This window comes from Heloderma suspectum, chromosome 4, assembly GCF_057233095.1.
Source record: "Heloderma suspectum isolate Gila_16-S chromosome 4, 16-S_ref, whole genome shotgun sequence".
NCBI classification, from domain to species: Eukaryota; Metazoa; Chordata; class Lepidosauria; order Squamata; family Helodermatidae; genus Heloderma; species Heloderma suspectum.
This window is the reverse complement of record NC_139461.1, coordinates 315,514,260-315,539,369: the sequence shown is the minus strand read 5'-3', so window position 1 is coordinate 315,539,369 and position 25,110 is coordinate 315,514,260. Positions and strand designations below refer to the sequence as shown.

At 60.4% G+C, this 25,110-nt stretch overlaps 1 protein-coding gene across 1 annotated transcript in view; it reads left to right on the top strand.

Moving 5' to 3' along the window:
* CDH22 (cadherin 22) overlaps positions 1-25,110 on the top strand; it is a 142,597-nt gene that overhangs the window by 107,603 nt on the left and 9,884 nt on the right. The window contains exons 5-9 of the mRNA XM_084854897.1: positions 3,274-3,441; positions 3,869-4,056; positions 5,756-6,009; positions 10,575-10,711; positions 24,728-24,849. Of these exons, the coding sequence (XP_084711023.1) occupies positions 3,274-3,441; positions 3,869-4,056; positions 5,756-6,009; positions 10,575-10,711; positions 24,728-24,849 (869 nt within the window). The remainder of the gene's footprint in view (positions 1-3,273; positions 3,442-3,868; positions 4,057-5,755; positions 6,010-10,574; positions 10,712-24,727; positions 24,850-25,110) is intronic.

Here is a 25,110-nt window from a genome sequence, read left to right as displayed (position 1 = left end):
TGCCTGCAGCCCGGCAGCGAGCGCTCCGGGCAGCTCGCCCAGGCAGGCGGGGCTGAGCCGAGGGAGAGGGCGCGCGGGGTCGCGGCTCAGGGCAGCCCCTGCGGCTCTCCGGGGCCCGTCGCGGCCCGTGGGGGCGGCGCGGCGCTCCGCTGGGCCGTGCGCCGTTTCTGCAGCCCCTCCCTTGGGCGCGCCGGGCGGCGAGGCGGCGGTCCGCGCCGGGCACAGCAGCGGGCTGCCGGGAGGGCGAGAGGCCGGGAGCCGGGATGGCCGGCAGCTCCCCGGGGCCGAGGAGCGGCGGGGGCGGCTGGCCCCCTGCGTGCCGCGGGGCCCCTCTCGCGGCTTCGGGGCCGCCCCCTCGCAGGGCCTCGGCCTCGGGGCGCGCAGCCGTGTGGCGGCCGGCAGCCGCGAGGGGGCCCTTCCGCCCCGTGCCGGCGCCGCGGGCCTGCGCCGCGCCTCCCGCGCGCTGGGCGGCGGCCGAGCTGCGGGCGCTCGTGGCGGACGGGGGCAGGGGACGCTGATCAGGTCTGCAGATGGCGCACAGTTGGCCGGCATAGCCGATGCCCCGAGACGGAAGGGGAATTCGAGTGATGTGGATAGGCTGGAGCGCTGGGCGGGGAACAGCCGAATGACATTCAACCGGGAGCAATGCCAAGCTCTGCACCTAGGAAAAGGAAGCCACAGGCACAGTTACAAGATGGGGGAGACGTGGCTCAACAACAGGACAAGCGAGAAGGATCTTGGAACTGTTGTCCATCACAAGCTGAAGATGAGCCAACGATGTGATGTGGCTGCAAAAAAGGCCAATGCTCTTTTGGGCGGCATTCATAGAAGCATCGCTTCCAAATCCCGGGAAGTACTAGTCCCCCTCTACTCAGCACTGGTTAGGCCTCAACTGGAGTACTGTGTCCAGTTCTGGGCACCACACTTTAAGCAGGATGCAAACAAGCTGGAGAGGGTTCAGAGGAGGGCAACAAAGATGATCAGGGGGCTGGAAACAAAGCCCTATGAGGAGAGACTGTAAGAACTGGGCATGTTTAGCCTTGAGAAAAGAAGACTGAGGGGAGATATGGTAGCGCTCTTCAAGTACTTGAAAGGTTGTCACAGAGAAGAAGGCCAGGATCTCTTCTTGATCATCCCAGAGTGCAGGACACGGAATCATGGGCTCAAGTGACAGGAAGCCAGATTCCGGCTGAACATCAGGAGAAACTTCCTGACTGTTACAGCAGTATGACAATGGAACCAATTCCCTAGGGAGGTGGTGGGCTCTCCCTCGCTGGAGGCATTCAAGACAAGGCTGGGGAGCCTCTGTCAGGGATGCTCTGACTTGGATTCCTGCATTGAGCAGGGGGCTGGACTTGATGGCCTTGTAGGCCCCTTCCAACCCTACTGTTCTAAGATTCTATGACAGGCCGCGGGCAGCTCTCGCCCAGGCCAGCTGCACAGAAGTGCCGTCTGCAGGCGCAGCTTCCTCTGAGGGCCCCAGGCCGCCGGCTCCTTTTTGGGCCCCTCTGAGGGCCTCCGGCTCTGGCCTGCTTGGGCTGGATGGAGCTTTGCCCCGATCCCACAAGGTCATCTTTGCCTAGCCTGAGGGGGTCCCTCTCCACGGGGCCGGGAGGGGACTCCTGCTCCCGCAGCCCTCTGTGGAGCAGTGCTGAAACCTGCCTTTGCCCGCCCCTCGTCCCGGGGCTCAGAGCAACAGCCCGGGCTTGGCTGGACGAGGGATTTGGGCACAGGCTCCCTCGCCCAAGGCTGGGCCCACCTGTCTCCACCAACAGGGAGCCGGCCCTGCCCGGGGGGCCCGGCCTGGGTCCGGTCAGCCTCCTGCCGGGGGAGGGCTAGCCCACAGGCACTGGGGCGGGGCGCTGCTGCTGTGGGCTGCTCGGGCTCGGCTGCAGGGCTGAGCGTTTTGCTTCAGCCGCTCTTGCAGCTGGCCGTTGCCTGAAGGAAGCATTGCACCCAGTGCTCCTTCCTTCTTGATCCCTGGGCTGTTTGGATTTCGGGGACAGGTTTACCAAATTTTTAAAAATGGTGCCAAATTTGTGCCCGGCCAGGCTGCGCCCCTGACTTTGTTAAGATGGGCAGAATTGACATGGAGCAAAGAGAGTTTTGGAGGGGCTTTTCTGTGAGGGACGGTGATACACGGAGTGGGCAGAATCCAGGGTGGGGTGGAACAGGGGGCCATGTGCACAACTGGATTGAGCCCCCTACTGCAAGCGGTGAAGGCGGGTGGGAGGCCAGCCGCTGTCGGTTGTGCCACTGAGATGGGACAGCTCCTGCTGGGGCAGAGCGTGGTGTGAGAGGCGCCTGGCGGGCCCCCTTCACATGCCTCAGCAGCCACTGGCCTTTGCCCTCCTGGCGCCCTCCTGGCGCCCTCTGGCCTCCAGCCACCCCCTTGTCTTGGAGGGGGGGCAGGGGGAGTGGCCTCGCTCCCTCCCTCCCTCCTTCCTCTCAAGCCCACCCAGCTTCTCAGGATGACCACTATTTATAGACTTAGACGGAGTTCATCAGAAAGATCTTTATTTTGATCTGATGAGTTAACAAGCAGCTGGTGCTTCTCTGAGCTGCTAAAACAAACAGGGAGCAAAGATCCTTGGATCTCACCCAGCGCTGGGCAGTTTCCTTCTGCCCTGCAGCAGCTGTGGCCAAGACGTGGGCAGGGGCTGGGGGGGCTGCCTTCTCTGCTTGCTGCCCTGGGAGTGGGGACAGCTGTGGCTTCAGCGCGGGGGGGGGGATTTCCCCAGCTGCCGTGCCTCCCTCCCCCCAAGACACACACACACTGCTGCTTCCCAGCTAGGTTGATCTCCGGGTGAGCCTGCCTTGGCTCCCAGCTCCGGGTCTCGCAGTGGATGCCTCCAGAGAGACACTCCTGCCCCCCAGGTGTATCCCATCCCCACAACCCCCACTTTGCCTGCCTGCTGCCCCTTGAGTTGGGGCGTTGGCCAGTCAGCTTTAAACAGCACAAGCTGGTTGAGGATTCCTGCTGAGCCGAGTTCAAGGCCAGGCCAGGGCAGGCGGCAATCTGAGAAGCTGCTCTGGCTTCTGAGGGAGGGAGGGGGCCACCCCACCCCAGAGGGCTGTTGGACTCCTGCCCATTCTTCCAGGAACAATGCGGTGGGAGGGTGCCTCTGGGCCGGCCGGCCCAGCACCTCTGTGGTGCGTATCTGCAGCATCTTTCACGGCGGGGAGGCTGGCAATGGAGCCAGGCCGGGATGTCGTTGGGCACTGGGGTGGTCTCCAGCTGGCACCACCACAGACCTCCTGTGCCTCTTGCAGGTGTGATCCGCACAGCCGTGGCCAGTCTGGACCGGGAGACCCAGGACCGGTATGAGGTGGTGGTCCGGGCGACGGATATGGCTGGGCAGCTCGGTGGCCTTTCGGGGTCCACCACCGTCACCATCGTCATCACTGACGTGAACGACAGCCCCCCGCGCTTCCCACAGAGTGAGCTCTTGCCACAGGGGAGGGTGGCTCTCAGCCGGGGGGCAGGGGCAGCTGCCATGGCTGGGCTGTCTTGGGTGTGGCCCAGGGCTGGGCCGTGGTGCCACGCTGCCTGTGCTGGGCCCCCGCAGGGCTAGACCGGGTGCCCCCGCATGGTGCTTGAAGAGCAGCTGGTGGGGCACAAGGTGCGGGGGCTGTTGTGTCTCGGGAGGATTCCCTGAAGTGGGGGGCCGGGTGAGCAAGACCCGAGATGCCCCTGGGAGGGGGCTGGCTGTGCCATCCGTGCCCGCTGTGGGGCGGGGTCCCTCTTCGCGTGAGTGGTGGCTGCTCCTCAGAGGTGGGGCCGTGGCCCTCCTGCAAGCCCCCCTCTCGCCCCTCCCCAGCAGCGCTCTCACCCCGGCTCTCCCTGCTGTCCCCGACCTGCCATCAGAAATGTACCAGTTCCACATTGTGGAGACGGCCCCCGTGGGCACGCTGCTTGGGAGAGTGAAGGCTGAGGACGCTGATGTGGGCGAAAACACAGACATGACCTACCAGGCCAAGGCCGAGGAAGGCCTGGGAGCTTTCCGGGTGACCACAGACAGCAACACACAGGAAGCGCTGATCTCTGTACGAGAGGTGAGCTGGCGGCGGGCCTCCGAGAAGTGGGGGGGCCTGTCTGTGTGCCCCCTCCCTGCAAGCAAGGCTGCATGCGGGGGGGGCTGCATGCAGGGGACCCCGCTGGGCCCCGGCCACTCTGGCAGGTCCTGGGCATCAGGCCCTGTGCTGGCGGACGCCTGTGCGCCTGTCCTGGAAGGCCTTCCGAGGCCCTTGGGCACCTAGCCCTGTGTCTTGCCCCAAGCAGAGCAACCCCTCTAGACGCCTCCCCACACACTGCATGACCCTCTTCATTGATCCACCATTGCCCCCTTCCCCAGCACTGGCTCCCCCCACCCCCGACTGAGGTGCAGCCCTCCCCACGCTTAATGCTTGGGCAGCCCAGCAAAGGTAGCAGCAGCCTCAGCTTGGGTTCCTGGAGACAAAGCAGATCCCAAAGCTTTGCTAGCCTGCTGCTGTGCAAGGGGGCGGGACAGGAGCGGAAGCCTGCGCAGGACATCTCCCAGCAGCTGGGGGCAGGCACGGCCCGGCCAGCCAGCCCTGGGCCGGTGGGCTGGGAAGGCTGCTGCAGGTCTGTCCGCAGGGCCGGGGGCGCGCTGGGGAGAGGCGCGCGAGGGGGGCTGCCCGAGAGGTGGCCGCGTGCACCAGCAGGGGGACTGCTGGAGCGGAGAGGGTGCTGCGTTCCGAGAGCTGCAGCTGAGAAAATAATCGCGGTGTGATTAATGGCTGTCCCTCTTTGGAAATCACTCACACGGCAATGTGCAACATGCATCACGCTACCAAAGGCCTCGTTTCTGGTGGGGGTGGGGGAGGCAGGAAGGCCCTGCCTGCAGGAGGCCCTGTCGGGAGGGAGCCTTGGGGGGGGGGAGCGGGACGGGGGAGGGGCTTCCAGCCTGCCAGCCAGCCAGGGGGAGGGGGGCGGCATCGGGAGGTCTTGGCCCCCATCAGTGGGCCTTACGTGACATGGAGGTGGGGGCTCCCCTCCCCTCCCACGCACGCACCTTTCTCAGTGGGACAGGACCGCTGCCCTCCCCCTTCCTCCTGCTGCCTCTTCCTTCAGATGCAGCTGCTTTGTTCTGGGTGCGCAACAACCCTGCTTGGCCGGTGGGCACACGCTGCCTTGGCGACGGGACCTTGCGCCTTTTCAGGCTTTTCGAGATTCCAGGCATGCCAGCAACTGAACTGGACTTTGGATGTCTTTATGTTCTGGGAGTGCAGGATGGCAACAGAATTAACTTCCCGGTGACACCGTCGGGAGGCCCTCTCCCCAGTGCACGGAGCTGCATTTCTTGCTCTTCGGAAATGGCCCAGGGTGGCGGCTGCGCGGCTTGCTCCGGGGGCGCACTGCAGCCACTGGGTCACTCTGTTCCTGGGTGCTGAGTGCTGCTCTCGGTTTGCCTGTGCCTGCCCCGACTGACTACTTGAGTCAGGCCCATCCTGGCATGGCCAGAGTCCCCGGCCCTGGGGGCGCTTCTGGCCAGGCCTTGTTTTCCCTGACAGCTGGGGAAGGGGTTGGAGTTGCACCAGCTGAGCCTCGGGCCTTTCCAGATGGACAGGTGCTCTTGGGGCGGCTGTGGGGAAGCCTTGGCTGGCCCCTCCCAGGAATGGAAGTTCCTACCCTGGGGCGATGCTTGCTGTGCAGCTCCCAGGCCAAGGCAACTGCTGGGGGCCGGGGTGAGGAGAGCCTGCCCCCCCCAATGCCTGCCCTTTTCCGTTGCAGCCTCTGGACTTCGAGGCCCAAGCAGTGCACACGGTGGTGGTCGAGGCCTTGAACAAGTTTGCCGACCCCCGCTTTGTGGACCTGGGAACCTTCCGGGACCAGACCATTGTGCGGGTCTCTGTGCTGGATGTGGATGAGCCCCCAGAGTTCCGGCCCCCCAATGGCCTGATGGAGGTGCAGGAGGACGCGCCCGTGGGCACTGCAGTGGGCGTGGTCACTGCTCTGGACCCCGATGCGGCAAGCAGCCCCGTGCGGTAAGGCAAACCTTTCCTTCCCTTTCTGGGAAATGGGCGTGAGATGCAGGGAAGAGGTGGCCTGGTCTGTGGCAAGAGCCGTGGACAAGCACGTGATCTTCAGCGCGTATGAGACACACACGGACACGTTGGACACCCGAGGCGGGAGGGCAAGATGTGCCTGGTGGTACAGGCAGAATTTTGCCCCTCTGCCGGGAGAGCCCAAGGGATTGCTGCAGCGGATGCGCACGTGCGGCCGGGGAGAGGAGCATGCGCATCTCAGCCCCCTCCCCGCTCTGTTTGGGGACCACTGAATGTGGCTGCTGATTTCCAAAGCAGCTGTTTGCCAGCAGTGTGGCAGTGGGGCAGCCTGGAGCAAGCCCCCATCCCCGGAAGACTCTGGTCAGGTGCGATCCCAAGGGAGCCCACCACAGAGCCACTGTCTGGCTGCTAATTTTTGTCACAGGAGTGACACGTTCCTTGGAGTTGCGCCCTGACCCTGGTCACAGGATTCACGAGCCAGCAGGTGTCCGTAAGGGGTGTTTGTTTGCGTGTATGCTCAGGGAGTCTCCTCCCACCAATTCTGCTTCATTCTGTTGTCCCCCCCACCCCCGGCCTGGTTTCTGCAGTTCCTTCCCCATGTTACCTTGCTGGTGGGATGCAGGAGCATTGTGGACCCCCGTGTGGGACATTTGGCCTGTGGCAGCAGCTGGGCCTGTCCTGGAGGAGCAGGCCATGGCCAGCATGGGCTTCTGGGCTCTGCGTAAGCCCCAGCAGGCACCTCGGAAGAGGGGCGGGAGTGGTCTCCGCCAGACCACCGCCACAGCAGCGGTGGCAGCCATGGGGCCTAGGAGAGCCCCCCAGCACCGCCCCGCGAATCGGGCCTCTTGCCTCATGGCAGACTGGACAGGGCGCTACTCCGACTGCTCTGCCACCTCCAGCCCTCTGCCCACTCCCAGAAACGCCGCCTCTGCCTGTTCTCATGGCTGGCACTGCCTCCCAGAACACTCCTCCCCCTGCAGATGTCTCCACAGCCCCCTCACTTCCCTGAAGCCCTGTTGAGCCCCCCATCCTCAGCTCCGCCTCAGCCAAACGTATATTCTTCCCATGAGTCTCCACTCCATCCTCCCTTCCTCTTTTGCTGTCTCCTGGCTGGAATGTTAGATTGTGCACTCCTTGGGGCAGGGACCTGCCTTTTTCTTTGTTACCTTGCCAAGTAGAATCATAGAATCATAGAATAACAGGGTTGGGAGGGGCCTACAAGACCATCGGGTCCAACTCCTGCCCATGCAGAAGTCATCCAGCTCTCCAGCGGCATTAGCTCACATGTCCCAGGGGTGAACCTGGGCATGGAAGACAGTTCCCAGGACCAAGCGTCCGTGGCGGGATGAGCCATGCCCAGGGCCTCTTTGGTGTGGAGGTGCTTTCCAGACGCTGAGGGGCTAAACCCCCCAGCCCAGGGGCAAGCAGTACTCAGGATGTCCAGCCCCACACAGGATGCAGGCTCTGGGACCCTCTCCTAATCTGGGAAGCAGCCCTCCCCCTCGCCCGCAGGCAGCAGCAAGCAACTTGATTGATTTCCTCACTGCATAAAGGACAGTAAATCCTCAGGAGACAAACTAGACTTGATTGAAAATAAAGCTTGACAGCCAGACAATTAGGAGGGCGAGTGGAGAGGCGAGAGGCCCTGACCTGCATTCTTGTGGCCTGGCACTGCTGGCGGCCCGCTGCTGCCGGATGCTCCCCAGTCCTTCTGCCCTGGTTCTGCTGAGGGTTGCCCCCTCAGCTGCCCGCCTTTGTAGCGTGGGGGGAGGGGGGCTCCTTCTGGCTGCTGGTGCGGCTACTGGCTCAAGGAGCAGCGAGGGCCAAGGCACGGAGTGGCAGGTGCCTTGAGGGATGCAAGGGTGATGCTGCCAGCCTGGAAGGTGTCTCCCAAGAGGCCTCCGCAGCTGTTGAGCCTGACCCCCTTGTAACAGCAGGTCTGGGGCCAGGGGAGACTCATGCCCCTGGGAGCCAGGGACCGGCCTTGTGGCTGCTCCAGCACAGCTTTCCTGAGGGGTCCTCGGAACAGAATGCTCAGGTGGATCCCATCCAGACATGGAGATTTCCTCATTTTTTAATTTGTCAATTATTCCTATATTGGAGGGGGCGGTGGCAGCACAGCTGGCGCGAAAGCACCCTGTTTCAGCCACCCCTCCAACATCTGGGCTCCCAGTCTGCAGCCAGAGCCGTCTGGAGAAGCTGTGGCAGTTCAGAAGGCTTGACTGCTTCTCTTCAAGTGTGCCGTTCCCTTCCTTGCAGTTTTGCCCCGCGATGGCCCTCCAGTGGATGCGTGGGCGGTCTCCCTTTGCGCGTACGTTGGTCACTGTGAAAGATGGGAGTGGTCCCCTGAGGAGTGCAGCACACACCCAGGGGAAGCAGCCCTCTGCCTCCGGGCTGGCTCTGGAACATGTGGCCTCCTGCCTCTCCCCAGGGGTCCAGGCAGGCGGTGCTCTCCTGCTCTCCCGTGTGGCAGCTTTCTCGGTGCTGGAGAGCATTGCCCAACATTCTGTCTTCCCACTCCCAGCCTTGCCCACATGCCAGGGATATGGATGGGCTGGGCACCATGCAGGCCACGGAAGAGCCCTTGCCTGCCCCCGGCATCTGCAGCCGCCCGCTGCGTTTGCGTTGTGTTCCGTGGGTGGCTTCGCCATGTTGGTCCATAGCCGCAGCCTGAGGCAGAGCATGTGGGAAGTCTGTGGGATCAACGGGCGTTTCGTGTGAGGTGTGCCAGGGGGCCGGGGCTGGGGGGGGGGGCGTCCAGACAGAGAGCTCCCAAGCAAAAGACAGTGTGCCGCTGTTCTGTCTTTTCCTTCTTAACAGGTTTTTTGTGGAAAGAAAACAGACAGAAGAAGTGGTGGGAATATATGAGAGGGTTACAAATGGAAGACAGTGTTCTTTGCCCGCCCGCCCCCCCAATCCCATGAATGAGGCAGTTTGATGGCGTGATAAAAGCCTCATCTGGAAGGACTCCTGGGCTTCTGGCACGATCATGCACACTCTGATGCTGCTCTCCGAGGCTCTCCTTGGTTTCCTAGCGTCCTTTTTGGACTGCAATCCTTCACACTTGTCACCATTGAATTGCATTTTAGCCTAGTGTTTCTATATATCAAGGTCATTTTGAATGTGTATCCTGTCCTGTGTCGTATTTACAATTCCTCCTGGTTTGTATCATCTGCAGATTTGATGAGTGTCCTCTCCGCTCCTTCATCCGAGTCATTAAGTTTATTGCAGCAGCTCTTTGCCAAACAGAGGGAGCACAGTGGGCTGCTGGGTGTGTGATCCGAGACCCTGTGTGGGTGTTGAAATGTCAGGGTGGGGCTGGCCAAGAGCTCTGCTTCTGCTTGGCAGAGGACGAGGGAGAGCCAGCGGAAGTCCCCCACCCCGTTTCACACTGTCCTGCTTGCGTGCATCTCCCAGTCGCTCTCGCGGGCCTGTCGCCTCGCATGCCTGGCCCTGAAGCAGCTGCTGCTGGTGCTGTGCAGAGGAGCATGGCCTCCCTCGGGAGCTGTGCGTACAGACATGAGCTTGTTCGTGGGGGGTCGGGGGCCTCCCTTCCTTGATTGCTGCTGGCTCACCAAGGGCTTGAATGGAGCACCATTTCCACCGGATGAGGCATGGAAGTACTCGCCCCCCTGTTCCCTCTCGGGGGGTGGGGGGGTGGCATGCAATGTGCCAGTGGCAATAACTGTCTGTTGCTGCCAAAGGGGGCTGCAGGGGGCTCCGGCTCCCTGCCCCGAGGCACCGGCCCAACCCGCCGCACCTTTGAATGGCAGCCCCAGACCTGCCGCTGTGACTGGCTTGTTCTGGGCGTGGGGCTCTGGAAGGGTGCATTTGCAAAGAAGGACGAGCCTGGCTGTCCTGAGTGAATGTTGGCAAATTGTGGAGCGGAGCGGAGTGTGAGAGGGGGCCCAGGGGCATCCCTTTGTGCCAAGCAGCTGGCCAGGTTCTGGTGTGAAGCATCTCGTGCAAAGCTCAGCACTCCCTGGAACACACAGCATTGCCTTAGACAGAGGCAGACCTGCCTTGGCCCGTCAAGCCCAGTGTCCTCAACACTGACTGGCAGCCTTGGCTCTCCGGAGTCCCAGGGCGGGTTCGTTCCCGCTCTCGCCAGAGAGGCTGCCGGGGATCGAACCTGGGGCCTTCCGCAGGCGAAGCAGCTGCTCTACCCCTGAGCCATGACCCCACTTCACCCTCCCTTCCTTCCTTCCTTCCTTCCTTCCTTCCTTCCTTCCTTCCTTCCTTCCATTCTGCTAATATTTGTTTTAAAATTTTCAACCCGTATCCTGGAAGTAGGATAATGATGCAAAGAAGCAGAAATGTGCAAATGTGCTTGACTTGCAGAACTGTCACGGCTGAATTCCAGTAAATTGCAGGGCTGCCCTTTCCATGGCCAGGCTGCTCTGGGGGCAGATGAGCTCCCAGGCTGAAAGGGACACACTGCACCTCCCCCCACCCCTGGCCAGCCCCCGCCGCCTGCCTTTGTGCCCCCGCTCCCCCTCCCCTTCGCAGCCTCTTCACGCCTCTTCTTTTCTCCCGGCGCCCAGGTACGCCATTGACCACACTACCAACCTGGAGCAGATCTTCGACATTGATCCCCAGTCAGGCACCGTCGTGACCAGCAAGGTCTTGGACCGGGAGACAGCTGGCTGGCACAACATCACGGTCTTGGCCATGGAGGCAGGTGAGTCACGGGCAGAGGGGCCAGGTGGGCAGGGCCAGGTCACTGACAGCAGTGAGCAGCGGCAGGGCAGTACAAGGCCAGGTGTCTCGCTGAGGGGCGGGGTTGCCCTGATTTGGCACCCCATTGACGAGGAAGGAGCAGGCGGGCTGGCGGGCAGGCGCTGGATCCTAATCACAGCCATGCGAGAGGCATGCAGCGTTGAGCCTGCTGGACCCCAGGGAGCTGTGTTGGCACAGCCTGCCCGCCCGTCCGTTCAAGCAGCTCATGTGCCATGGGGGCTCGGGCAGAAGCTTCATGCGTTTGCCGGTGGGATGGGGAGAGACCGGGCTCGGAAGGGTGCCCATCTGCTACTGCAGGTGTCAGTGCCCCCCACCACAGGTGCCCCACATAATCGGGCGTCCAGGGCTAGCTGAAATGGAAATCTAATTTTGCTACATCTTAGTGCATGGCACCAGGGGGGACACAGCCCCCAAGCCCCTTTCCGTGGTCCATAGATAACGCATAAGTAGCCCACTTTTCTTTTTGAAGAAAATTAACTTTGTAGCCTGGCCAGAGAGATTTGGACGGTGGAGTGGGATGGGGATTTTAGCAATACAAATGGATCAGAAGCAAGAAGTCAGAAGCACCCTGCCATTACTTGCCTGTTCTTCTGCAGTCTGAATCCAGACTGCAGTGGCCAGCTCTCCCTAGGGATGTATGGATTTTGTTAAATTTGTTCCATCTGAGTTTTGTGGATTGTCAGCCGTCTTTCATTCCATTGTCCACTCATTGATAGAATTGGATTCTTTTAAAGCAAGATTTCATTCTACTTGTGCCAATTTGCATTAGTGCTAATGCGCGCTTGCACAAATGTGCTAATGCAAATTAGTGCTAATGCGAATTAACTAATGCGCATTAGCACAAACATGCATTACTGGTAACATGCATTACTAGTAATGCACATTAGATCAAATTGCCTGCAAAAGTGAAAAACCAATCCACAAGTCCACCGAATCCAGGTGACTTGGGAAAAGCTGGTCTGCTGTGGAATCTGCAGGTTGAACTCATAGAAATCTGAACTCATTTGAATCCACTGTGGATTTCTCCAATATCCCACAGAAGGGGTCTGCAAGTCCCTTTCCAAAAAGAAATAGTGCCAGTGAATTCTGTGGAATTTCGTAGGCTCATAGAATCATAGAATAGTAGGGTTGGAAGGGGCCTACAAGACCATCAAGTCCAACCCCCTGCTCAGTGCAGGAATCCAAGTCAGAGCATCCCTGACAGTTGGCTGTCCAGCGTCGACTTGAATGCCTCCAGTGTGGGAGAGCCCACCACCTCCCTAGGGAACGGGTTCCATTTTCGTATTGCTCTAACAGGACGTTTTTCCTGATGTTCAGCCGGAATCTGGCTTCCTGTAACTTGAGCACATTATTCCGTGTCCTGTACTCTGGGATGATCGAGAACAGATCCTGGCCTTCCTCTCTGTGACAACCTTTCAACTACTTGAAGAGCGCGATCCTATCTCCCCTCAGTCTTCTCTTCTCAAGGCTAAACATGCCCAGTTCTTTCAGTCTGTCTTCATAGGGCTTTGTTTCCAGTCCCCTGATCATCTTTGTTGCCCTCCTCTGAACCCTCTCCAGTTTGTCTGCATCCTCCTTAATGTGTGGTGCCCAGAACTGGACGCAGTACTCCAGATGAGGCCTAACCAGTGCTGAGTAGAGGGGAACTAGTACTTCCCGGGATTTGGAAGCTATGCTTCTATGAATGCAGCCCAAAAGAGCATTTGCCTTTTTTTGCAGCCACATCACATTGTTGCCTCATATACAGCTTGTGATGGACAACAGTTCCAAGATCCTTCTCGCTTGTAGTGTTGTTGAGCCATGTATCCCCCATCTTGTAACTGTGCATTTGGTTTCTTTTTACGCGCAGAACTTGACAGTTATCCCTATTAAATGTCATTCTGTTGTTTTCTGCCCAGCGCTGCAGTCTGTCCAGATCACTTTGTATTTTGTTTCTGTCTTCCAAAGTATTAGCTATCCCTCCCAATTTGGTGTCATCTGCAAATGTGATCAGCATTCCCTGCACCTCCTCCTCCAAGTAATTAATACAAATGTTGAAGACCACTGGGCCCAGTACTGAGCCCTGCGGTACCCCACTCGTTACCTCTTCCCAGTTTGAGGAGGTCCCATTGATGAGCGCTCTTTGAGTCTGATTCTGTAGCCAACTGTGGATCCACCGGATCATTGTTTCATCTCGCCCACTTGGAGCTAGATGGGGCACTTTGTCGAAAGCTTTGCTGAAGTCGAGGTATATGATGTCGACAGCATTCCCACGGTCCACAAGGGAGGTGACTTGATCAAAAAATGAGATCAGATTTGTCTGGCAGGACTTGTTCTTGACAAATCCATGTTGGTTTCAAGTAATCACGGCATTGTTTTCAAGGTGCTTACAGACAGATTGCTTTATCATCTGCTCCAGAATTTTCCCAGGGATTGATGTCAGACTGACTGGTCTGTAGTTCCCAGGTTCCCCCTTTTTACCCTTTTTGAAGATAGGGACAACGTTAGCCCTCCTCCAGTCATCTGGCACTTCCCCCGTCCTCCATGATTTCTCAAAGAGAACAGACAGCGGTTCTGAGAGCTCTTCTGCCAGTTCCTTTATGACTCTAGGATGCAGTTCATCTGGCCCTGGAGATTTGAACTCATTCAAAGTCATTAGGTGTTCCTTGACCATATGCCTGTCGATCTCAAGCTGCAGTCCTGCCCCTTCAGCCTGTACTCTGCCTTTGCCTGGGGGGTCATAGACCCTCTCTTGGGAGAAGACTGAGCCAAAGTAGGAATTGAGCACCTCTGCCTTTTCTTTGTCATCTGTTATCGTTTTGCCATCCTTATTTAATAGCTGAACCACCATTTCTTTCCTCTGCCTTTTACTATGCACGTAGCTGAAGAAAGCCTTTTGGTTGTTTTTAGCATCCCTCGCTAACCTCAGCTTGTTCTCAGCTTTAGCCTTCCTGACGCCATCCCTGCAATTCTGTGCTATCTGCCTGTACTCTTCCTTTGTTACTTGGCCTTCCTTCCACTTCCGATATGTGTCCTTTTTTGTTTTCAGCTCATCCCTAAGCTTTCTGTGAAGCCACATTGGCTTCTTCTGTTGTCTTCCACCTTTTCTTCTTGTTGGAATGGTTTGTGATTGTGCCTTGAGAATTCCCTTTTTTAAAAGCTCCCACCCATCTTGGACTCCTTTTCTCGTTAGCGTCGCTTGCCATGGGACCTTACTGATCTTGTCCCTTCACTGTGAGATCCCTGCTCAGGTCTCTGGGGAGAGGCTGACTGTGTTCGTGTATTTCTCTAGGTGTGGTGGCTGGTTACACATCTCTTGTGGCGGAGGGGTAGCTCTCTTTGTGGCACCTGTGAACTGTGTGTGAACAAAGAACAACTGGGGAGATGCCTGGGGGGGGGGGGGCTGTAACCTCCCCCAGAGAACCTCTTGCCAGCTGCCAGGGCAGACAGCTGCTCTCTTGGGTATGTGCCTCCCCCTCCAAGGAAGAGCTGCCTTGTGAAGAGGGGCGGTGAGACCAGGCCAGCCCTCAGGCCAGTCCTGAGGGGCAAACTGTGGTAACTGCAAGTGAATGTAATGAAGGCCCAACTTTTCAATGAAGCTGAAAAGCAGCCTCAGGAAGGCTGCAGTTTTAAGTGGAGAAGTGGCAGTGAATGTGTGTGCTTCACCCTTTTCTCTGCTGCCCCTTTTCCTCTCAAAATCCACCTCCCTCCGTTTTTTCCCTTGCGGCTTTCCACATGCATATTTATGAGGGGAAACACACCCCTGTAGCATTGCATGGAAAAGTCGGGGGAGGGGTAATTTTGAGAAGCAAAATGGCCTGCGGAGGAAAGGGCGAGCACTCCCCTCTCCAGCACCCCCGAGGCTGCTTTTCGGGAGAGGACTGGCACGCGGCGTGCAGTCTGCGGTCTGAGCGCAAGGACAGAACCGTCTGTGGCGCAAGCGGCTCTGCCTCCCGCCGGCTCATGAGTGCTGCTCAGCATCACTGCTGCATCCCTAAGTGACTTTGAACCAGGACACTGAAAAGATCCGGCCTGGCCGCAGAGGCCAGTGGAGGAGGCCCCTTCCCAGAGTCCGGCTGTAGAGAGGCCTGTGGTGGGCGAGGGCGGCAAAGCTCCATTGGCTGGCCTTCGGTTGGAGCAAGAGGCCTCTGTGTCTCTGCAGCGCCTGGGCCGGTGGCCGGCCCGAGTGCAGCTCTGCTGACTGCTGCCCCCGTCACTGCTGCATTGCTTTTCCTTTGGGGAGTGCCACCTCCAGCTCCCTCAGTTAGGAGTGGGAGTGAGCTGGGCTGGGGGCCATGGAATGCAGGCTCCCTCCATCTGCGGCTGTGTGGCCGTGGCCGAGCAGTCAAAAGGGCTGGCATGCAAGACCGGAGGCGGCTTCCCCACATTGCTTGCGATGCCACCAGGCTCTTCCATGTGGCCGCAGCCTGCCTCGTCATGCCCGTGGGTGGGGGCTGCCTTTCCTGGTCTTCCTGGCCGCCCTTGCCTGCGGCTGCACCTCAGGATGCCAACGGCAGGCCCAGGTCCGCATTGGAGACGTGGCAGCCCTTGCCCAGGCGGCCCCATGGGAGGCAAAGGGCACGTGTGGGGTGTCTCCTGTGCACGTGCTCACCGCCCAGGCACACGTGCACCGCAGTCTCCCCCTGCGTCTGCCTCCCTCACTCCTCCTGATCCTGGCAGGCCCTGTGGGAGGGAGCGAGCAAGGGGCTTTTTGGCGTGTGGTGGCCCTGTGGGGGCAGCTGGGGAGGGGCCGGGTTGAGGTGCACACCCCACCAGACAGTGGGGCACATGGACAGCTCCACTTGGTGGCGTTTTCCTGAGGGCTCGGTGGGCATCCGGCACTCCGGCTTCCCCTCCCCCCGCATGCCTCAGCTGCCAGAGCTGCTCCCCCGCCTGCCTCTCCCGCGCTCCCCAAAGAGGAAGCCAACAGCACGAGAGCTGCTCTTCTAAACTCCAAACACAGACAGGAGGAAACAAAGCCAAGTGGCTCCCGGTGGCTCCAGCCTTTGATGCCTCCCTTGACAGCCTCTGTGGGGCCAGCAGACTTCTGAAGGGGCCTGGAGCTGTTTCCGCCCACCTGCCTGCACCTCCCCTGACGGGGTCAGCTCTGCCAAGAGAAGGCTGCAGAGAGGGTGGGCTCTGCAGAATAAATATGTGTTGCGAGAGCGGGTGGAGGAAGACAGCAGGACCGCCAACGAGGGATGGGAGGCTGGGCAGGGGGGCACAGGGTGAGCTGTGGAGGGTGGCAGCATCTTTCATGCCCACCATCCCAGAGGGCTCCTAGAATCCTAGAACCATAGAATAGTAGGGCTGGAAGGGGCCTACGAGGCCATCGAGTCCAACCCCCTGCTCAGTGCAGGAATCCAAGTCAGAGCATCCCTGACTGATGGCTGTCCAGCCTCGTCTTGAAGGCCTCCAGCGTGGGAGAGCCCACCGCCTCCCTGGGTAATGGGTTCCATTGTCGTATTGGCTCTGGCTGCTCAAGGATCTGCCGAATCCATTCCTGGTGGGGAACTGAAGGCAAACAAGCCGCCGTAGCACAAGGCAGCGGCCTGGAGCAGGTGCGGGGGCTCCGCGGCTGTGGAAGGGGTGGCGGGGGAGCACTCCCACACAAGTCGCCCTCCCCAAAAGGCTGGCCTGGCCTGGCCTGGCCACGGGCATCCGGCACGCGCGCAGCCCGGCTCCGGGGGCAGGGCCCCTGCTCCACGAGCCGCAGCCTGACGCAGCAGCAGGGGAGAGGCTGCATGTTGCCCAGCCACTGTGTGGCCCCCCAGCCCTTGGTGGCACATGGGAGGTGACAGGCCTCCGACGGGCCCCTCTTCCCGCCACCGCTTTGCTTTCCAGACCAGCCGCAGCTCTGGCAGCCAAGCGGCCTGTCAGGCTGCATTAGGGGCAGCGCTGGGGGGCTGCCGCTTTTGTGCGCCGGCTCCTCTCTGTCAGGACGTTCTGACTCATCCATTTTAACTGTCCAGACGTTCCTGCCAGTGACATTATCCTGAACGTTTTGTAATCATGAAATATTAATGGCGGCTATTGAATTTAAAATACAATTTGTGTCTGAATCCTCTGCTGGAAAGGGCAGTTGTAAAGGTAAGGCCTTCAAAATGGAGGGGGGCGCTTGCGGGGGGGGAGATTGAGTGTCAGGCCTCTGAGCAGGGGAGACAGGGAGGGTCCTGCCAGGGGAACAAGTTGGCTGGGACTGCCATGTGGGTGGCTCTAGGGGTGGGATTTTGCCCCAGGCAGGAACACAGCTCTCCACACCGCCTTTGATGGACAGGGTCAGCGGCTGTTGTGGGTCCTGCCCTGCCTCCCCCAACTCCCCGCAAGCACCCGGCCGGCCTTGCCTCTCTTCTGTCTTGACTGCCCCCTGTGCAGCACAGGCACGTGCTCATCCCTGCCACCGGCATCCTCCGGGCGGAGGGGGCTTGGGAGTCCCTGTGGAGGCCTCTTCCCCGGCGGGGGGCTCGCTCCAGCTCCCACTCACTGGGGAGCTCTCGGCAGTCCGTGGGGATCTGCTGGGCAGGGCGGGGGGAGGCCTGGGAAAGACGGACATTGGGGAGCCCTGCGGCTGGAGCAGGCCAAGGTGGGCGCCTCCTCTCCCTCCACGGCTCCCAACAGTGACCAGCAGTTCTGAGGAGGCCTCCACAACTGGCTGGCCCCTCCTTCTGGCCCCACAAGAGCTCACGGCCCCATCTTCCTTCGGGAGTGGCCCCGAGGAGGGTCTCGGCAGGAGCGCATGTGGGAAGGAGGCAGCGGCGGCTCACTGGGGCTCTCCCTGGTCTGGGGATCTTTGGGCAGCCGGGGCCTGGCTGTGTCCTGCAAACAGCACAGCCAGCATGAAATGGGCTTGTTCAGCAGCTCTGCCCTGAGAGCCGGGCTGAGTGTTTGTGCGGATAAATCTTCATCTCGCACACAAGCTGTTTACCTTCCTTGGGCTAATATTAGTGATTCTCTTCCTGTTTTCTCCAGCACTCATGTAAAATGATCGGGGCCTTGACTGCTGTGTCCACTGCCGGTAATTGAGATGATAAATCTTCCTGCCGGAGACCGCCTTTAATCAGGGCGTTGTGTTTGGACCGCCGTTTAATTACCCTCCTGCTGCTGAGCGGGGGCCGGGCGGGGCGGGGTTGCCTCTTGGAGCCAGAATCCAGAAGAGCAGCCGGGCGCCTGAGCCGAAGGCAGCCAGCCAGCCACCTACCTGCTTGTGGGAGGCAGCTGGGGCCCAATTTTGGCTACTGCAAAGGGTGGAGAGGAGAGGACAAAGAAGAGGGAGCCAAGGGTGGTAGATCAGCTGGGAGCTTTGAGAGGCAATATCTTTCGGGGTGCCCCAGACACAGCCATGGGAAAAGGACGTTGGGGAGCCCTGCAGCTGGATTAGGCCAAGGTGTGTCTCCTCTCCCTCCTGCTGCTTCCAACAGTGACCAGCCAGAGGCAAGCAGCATGGCGATGGCCATCCCTGGCTCCCTGCCACTGAGCCTGGAGGCTCGATGGAGCTCCTGTTGCATGATGGGGGCTTTGGGTCCCTTAGGATGCTGCAGAGGATGCTGGGGTACACCTCAGAGCTGTGCAGCGCGGCTGCTTGGGGGAGGGGCCGCCCCGCCCTTCCGGTCTACATCTGCACCTTGCACCGAGGCCTTGGCAGTCATTGCTGGGAGACCTGGCTGAAGGGCTCGGTGCTGGCTGTGTCTTGAGTCTGTCCTGGGCGGGCCCCCCTCCTGTCTTTGCCTCTCTGGGGAGAGGAGAGGGGTGGGGTCCCAGTGGCTGCAGCAGCCACGTTGGAGGGGTGCACATGGAATGCCCTCGTTTCTCTGGGGCGCGGGATGAGCACCTGGAGGGGCTCCCACCCTGCAGGCTGTTGCTGCCCCACTGAACGCAGCACCCCGCTCCCCTTTCCCTGCCCTGGCATCTGTGGCTGTGCTGTGCTGCAGGAAGGAGGCTCCTCTGGGAAGACGCCCCCCTCCCTCGTCAGTCTGCTGCGGAGTAACTTCTGGCCGGGCTCGTCCTTGTCTGGAGGCTTTTCCTGCCACGTGGAAATCCCTCGGCAGGAGCTGCAACGGACCCTCTGGATGAGGCCGGCAGGTGCCAATCGCAGCCTGGAGCCCTCCTGCCTTGCTCTGCTGCCTCCCCAGCGCCCCCCCCCCCCATGGCGTTCTCAGATTAATGGCATTCCAACTCCTGGAGGAAATGCAGAAAAACGGCATGTTTAATTTTAATTTAAGAAACCATTTAGGTAGAAGCCTCGTTTCCTCGCTGCTGTCAATCACGTTTTCTCAAGGCTGACATCAATTAGTTTAAAAATATTGAATGTAATTTTGCCTGACACAACATATTGCAGCCACTGCAAAATATAATTTATTTTAGAAGAAGAAATAATTAAACTAATTTGCATGTCAGTCAGCCGAGCTGAGATGCTGGGGAGGATTGCTGATGGTGGAGGGGATGGGTCCCCTCCCACCCTCGAGCCCCCTGGCTGACTGGCTCCAGAGCCCCTCTTCGGCTGCTGAGCCCCCTTTGATGATGTCACATTCACGCGCCTCTCCCAGCAGCAGTGGACAACACACAGCAAGTGGTGGCACGCCGCGGTGGCTGTTGTCGTGCCAACAGCAGGAGCCGGAAGACTTGCTTCAGCAAGCCGGGCAGAGACGGGGCGGGGGGGAGGCCAGGGACTGGGCAAGCCGCTGGCGGTGTGGGGGAAGGGGGCCGGACGAGGGGGGCCTGCCCGGCACTGCTAGAGGGGCTTGATCGACGCGGCGGGTTTTGACTTCTGCAGAGGAGGGAGCGGGGGTGGAGATGGCTTCGTGGGCGCTCACGCTTATTTCGAGGACCCCTCCGCCACCCCCCTCCCGCAGCCACCACGGGAAAGGCTGTCTGGTGGCCACTGTTCTGGCACACGGGGCCCCGGAGCCAGCCTTGGCGCTTGGGCTGGTTCGCCTGGTGCGGGCCGTGCTTCGAACAGCCTGGTTCCAAACAAAGACGGGGTTTGGGTTAAAGGTCAGTCTCCGCAGTTTAAATTGGGCTTGGAAGTGAACAGACATCCAGTGCAGCTGGGCCTGCCGCAAGTTCGTGCCTTCCAGACCTATCAATTTATTTATTTATTGCATTTATACCCCGCCTTTTTTCCTCTTGCAAGGAACCCAAGGCGGCTTACATTATCCTCCTCCTCTCCATTTTATCCTCACAACAACAACCCTGTGAGGTGGGTTGGGCTGAGAGTCTGTGACTGGCCTTCCTGGGCATCCAAAAGGGTCCCCTGGTCAACAGTATCAAAGGCAGCCGAGAGGCCCAGGAGAACCAACAGGGCCTCACTGCCATGTCCATTCCCTGGCATAAATCCTCCATCGGGGCAACCAAGGCTGCTTCCATCCCCTGCCTGGGGTGGAGGCCAGGTTGGACCGGGCCCAAAGCACTCCTACCATCGTGTGAAACTGTCTCTAGTTGAGATGCCACCAGCCCTCTCCAGGATCTTGCTTAGAAATGGAACACTGGAATTCAGCAACTGACCTACTGGAGTGGATCACAGATCCATCCAGCACAGCCTTCTGCCTCCCCACAGCAGCCAGCCAGGTGCCTTGGCAAAGCTCATGAGGGGGGCAGGGTAGAAGTGACCCTTCCTTGCCACTGACCCCCGCAGTGTGGTGCTCGAGGTATGCTGCGTCGTAACGTGGAGGCTCCATGTTAAAACTAGAAAGGCTAACCGTTGTTGACAGGCCTTTCCTCTGTGAAGTGGTTCAATATTTTTAAAAGCTTTTTTAAGGCAGCAGGAACCAGGACATCCCAGTGCCAGTGAATTTCTGAAGTCAGTTGCACATGGTAGAAGATGGGCTTTCTCTGGTCTGCCCCTGACTCTCCTGCCAAGCAGTTCCATCGAGCACCTCCAAGTTCTAGTATTGCGCGAGAGGGAGGGAAATGTCTCCATGGCATGCATCATTTTAGCAGCACCGCCTCTGTCTTCCCCCCAAACAACCCCCCACAATGCTTCTGCCTGTCCCTGCTGGGGAAGCGCCCTGATGGCGGTCTGGCCTGCCTGGCCGTGCAGACGGTCTGGGGAGCGGCTGCTTCCTGCGCCGATTGCCTGTGCCTCACCTGCCCCTGAGAGGATGCCCGGGAGGCAGGGCTCCGAGGCGCCAGCCTGAGGGCAGGCAGAGGGGACTGCGCTCCAGGCGGGGTGGGGGGCTGCCATCTGGGCCCCCGTGTTTGTGGGCTCGGACCATGGAAGAGCTGTGGATGTGGAGGCACGGTGGCCCTGCTGGGTGAGTGGCTGCCGACTGGCCCGCTGCACTTCCTAATGTCTCGGCACTTTGTTCTCCTGCCTGATAGACCGGGGGGGGGGGGGTAAATTTTTAAAAATGGCTGGCTTTCTTTCTAGGGGGAAAGGCAGTGGAAAGGCAGCAGAATCCTCCTGTGAGTTGACCCAGGCCTATTTGCTGCTCGTAAGCAAGCACATGTTGGGACATCGCACCACGTTATTACTGATCACGGGGCCCATTATTTAGGACATCAGCCTTAGCTTCCAGTTTGCTGGCTTTGTGAAGCTTGGGCCAACATGAGATAGCCTTGACTATGGTCTTAAACCGGCAGGTTTTGCCATCGCAATTTCCCTGTTTTTCTTTTTAGGAAATATATTATTACAGTGTTCTGAAAAACACAAAAACAAGTCATTAACTTGTAGATGTGTGCAAATCAATAGATATGTCCCTGTATGAGCAGAATAGCTTACTTCTGAGTAAGCCTGCACAGGATTCCAGCATAGGTTTTTCTCCTTTTCCTTACTCTCTCTGCCAATGATCTTCCAAGCAATGGGAGTGATTCCCTCGCTCTTAGCTCAGCTGACAGGGCCAGAACGCTGGGGCTCTTCTCAAAACGCTGGAGTACTGGCAGCATTCTCGCTTCAGGGTGAAACTGAGCATGCCCAACATAACTTGTGCCAGCAGTTGCCGCTGTAGGCTTTCATGAGGCAGAAAAACTAGAACTCCACCAAAGCCGTGGAAGGCGCCCCTCCCTCCCCAGCAAGCCTGAACAAACTGCAGCAGTAGTTTCCCCCAGAATTTGGAAGAAATGTATGTTACGCCAAACCACCACTTGGAGTAAAAAGTGCAAATGTGTCCATTCCCAGCACTCCTCGACTTTCCTCCTCTGCGACAACCTGCGTCCCTGCAGACCTCATCAGGCAGGTTAAGGACACCACGTTTCCGGTTATTCGCTCAGTGGGTCATTTTTCGAAGCAGTGGAATTTTGAGACTTATAATGGCACAATTTGTGTGGGCGAGACACCCCCCTCAACTAAAGGGGGCTTTTGTGCCCTTTCAATCCATCAAGGGAAGAGTACTATTTTTGCTCCTTATCTAAACCATGGTAGGGACAGAGCCAACCTGGCCTCCCTCAGGTGCTCCTGCAGAAAAGGCCCTGTTCTCATGTCCCTATCAACTGGATCCGGGGTGTCCTTCCCCACCTGCTCTGCCCCACCCACTTGCCTGGGACATTTAGAAGGCAGCGGCCAAAGGGGTAGCAACGCTTGGGGCAGGGGGTCCAGAGCCCAGAAATTCTGCTCTGTGGGAGATGTGGAACAGAGCAGCCGCTTGGCAACTGTGGGAGTGAGCCAGGATTTGCAGGTGGAGCTGTGTCCCCCAGAAGGGCAGCCCTGCCGCAGACTCCTGAGCACAGGTCATTGGCGTGGCTGTGGCTTCTGGCAGCCGCTCCAGGAGCCCAGGGTGATGTCTGGGCGGTGTCAAAGGGGGACTTTTCCCCGTCTGCCTCTTCGGGTCGGCCTGTGGCGGGGGCTGTGCTCTCTTCAGCGGGGCCTGTGGGGTGCATTGCACCTGCCTGGTCGCCCTAGGACTGAGGGCTGGACTCTTCTCGGTGGTGATCATTATTGGAAATGCTCCTGGTCGGTTTGTTCTCAAAAGTATTTATTTTGCAGGGAGTTCTTCATACAGATGGTTTCCGCAGAGCACCAGAATAACAAATGGGGTGGGAAAGGGGGACGGATCCCCTGAACTCCTAATTGGGATAAGCTTCTTTTGTATCTCTCCTGCTGGCTGGTTGGGTTTTTAGTCACTTGGCTTGTCAGAGGGAAGATCAAGGAGAACCCCACCACACGCACACACCTTTCAGCTTATTCTTATGTTGAGATTTTTGTTATATGGTATTTGATTGATTGTATCTTTAGTGTAATTTTTTTGTATGATTTTTACTGTTTTAATATTCTTGGTGGCGCACGTGAAGGTACCCTGGGGCTCTTTGAGCTGAAAAGCTGCATACAAGTTCACTCCCGTGATCTGAAGGAAAGTCTGAACACAACAGAAGCAGCAGAACAATCTGCGGATGAGAACCCGTCGGCGCTCACAAGGCGCGCGAGCCGGGGAAAGGCCTTTCGGCGCCAGTTGCGGGCGGGAGCTGCTGCGCTCGTGTCCTGCTTGTGGGTCGCCCATTTGCGGCGCTAGCCTGGACACTGCGGGAGCAGAATGCCGGCCTAGGGAAGCCTTTGGTCCGGCCCGGTGCGGCTCCGCTGGCGTGCCCGAAAGACCGCAGACGGAGCGCCGGGCGAGGCTTCCGGGGCCAGGCGCCGCCCGGGCGGAGGCCCTCCGCTCTGCTGCCGCCCCGAGCCTCGCTTCAGACGGCGCCGGAGGAGCGCCCCTCGCGGCGGCCTCGGGCATGGGCAGGCGGGGGCGCGCGGCAGCCCAGCGCGCGCCGGGGCCCTCGCCCTCGCCCTGCGCAGGCCAGGCCTCGGAGCTGGGCTGAGGAACGGACCAGGGCCGGCGAAGCTGTGAGCTCGGTCACGGCCCCGGAAGGAGCAGCCCGGGCCGCGCGGAGGCCGCTGCGCGGGAGTCCAGCAGAGCAGCCGCTGCCCGCGCTGCGGACTGGGCTGTCCTGGCCAGGCTGGCAGCGAGCGCGGAGTCCCGGGCCGGAGGAAGCCCGTTTCCAGGGCGCCTTCAGGGGCTGCTCTGCAGTGGCCCAGCCTGGAGGTGGCCAGCACACGGATCGCCGTGGCCAGGCTGGCCCCAGGGGCGAACGGCAGCTGCAGAGGAGGGGCTTTCCGCAGGATCTCGGCAGGGCCGGAAAGCTTTAACACCCCCCCCGCCGCCGCCATAGCTGCCGTGAGGCTGACCCTTCTCAGTCCCCCTCCAGCCGCTGTTCGCGTTTTCTTCCAACCTGGCCCTCGAGGCGCCGCGTCTGGTTTGGCCCACGCTCGGGGCCGGGGCTGGCGGGGACCGCCCCCCCGGCCAGGCCCAGGAGGCCCGCCAGCGGCTGCCAGAGTCCGCTGCCTCCGGAGAGCCGGGCCGCCGCCCCGACGGCGCGCGCTCCATTCGCGCCGGCAGCGTTCTGCCTTCCCGGCGTCTCTCTCCGGCGCCCCCGGCCGCCAAGCCGAGGCTGCGGGAGAAGCCGCTGCCGCTTGCTCGGTGGCGCGAATGCCGGGCTCCTGATGGATGGCTTTGGGCTTGGGGCCACGACTGCGTCTGCCTCCGCGGAGACCCTCCCCTCTAATCAGCAAAGTGGCAGATGCGGGGCGCGCGGGCGGTTGGCGGCGAGCGCAGGGGAGGCCTGGGCCGTCTGGCTCGTCCTGGCGCTCCGCGACGCCCGCCCTCGGGGCTGCGCCTGGCGGGATCCAGAGGCCCTGCTCGACCTTCCCGGCAAAGGGGCAGCTGCTCCGCGGGGGCCGGGCCCGGCGGGTGGTGCTGGCGCCCCTCGGCCCGGCCCGGCCCGGCAAGCGCAGCGCCTGCTCCCCGCCGGGGGGGCCGCATGTGCTTGGCGCTGCCCGGCCTCTTCTGGGCGCGCGGCCAGGCCGGCCTCGGGCTCCCGGCAACCCCTCCAAGGCCGCGGGAGAACGAGGGTGCCGCTGCCGGGCGGCTAGGCCCCAGCCCCGCGCGCAGGCCCTGGCTGGGCACCGGGCGCCTCGGCAGGCGGCGCAGCGGAGAGTCCCGGAAGAGGTTCTCGGGGCAGCTGCAGCCGCCCTGAGCGGCCGCGGGCGTGTGTGTTTCAGACAACCAGGCTCAGGTGTCCAGGACGTCCCTCCGGATCCGCATCCTGGACGTGAACGACAACCCGCCGGAGCTCGCCACGCCCTACGAAGCCGCGGTCTGCGAGGATGCCGGGCCGGGCCAGGTGAGCAGGGGCAGGGGCGGCCAGGGGGAGCCGAGCCCTCGGCCGGACGCCCGCCGGGCAGGCCTTGCGGGTGGCGGCTTCGCTTCCCTGGGCTTTACGGGGCTGCGGGGAGCCGGCCGGAAGCTCATCGCGCTGGCGGGGGAGGCTGGGGAAGGAGGCGAGGCGGGGCGGGGCGGAGACGGCCCCGCTGCGTGAAGGCGCCTCCCGCATCGCCCGCGCGTGCCTGGCCTGAGCTCTTGCTCCCAGGAGCCCGCGGCTGCC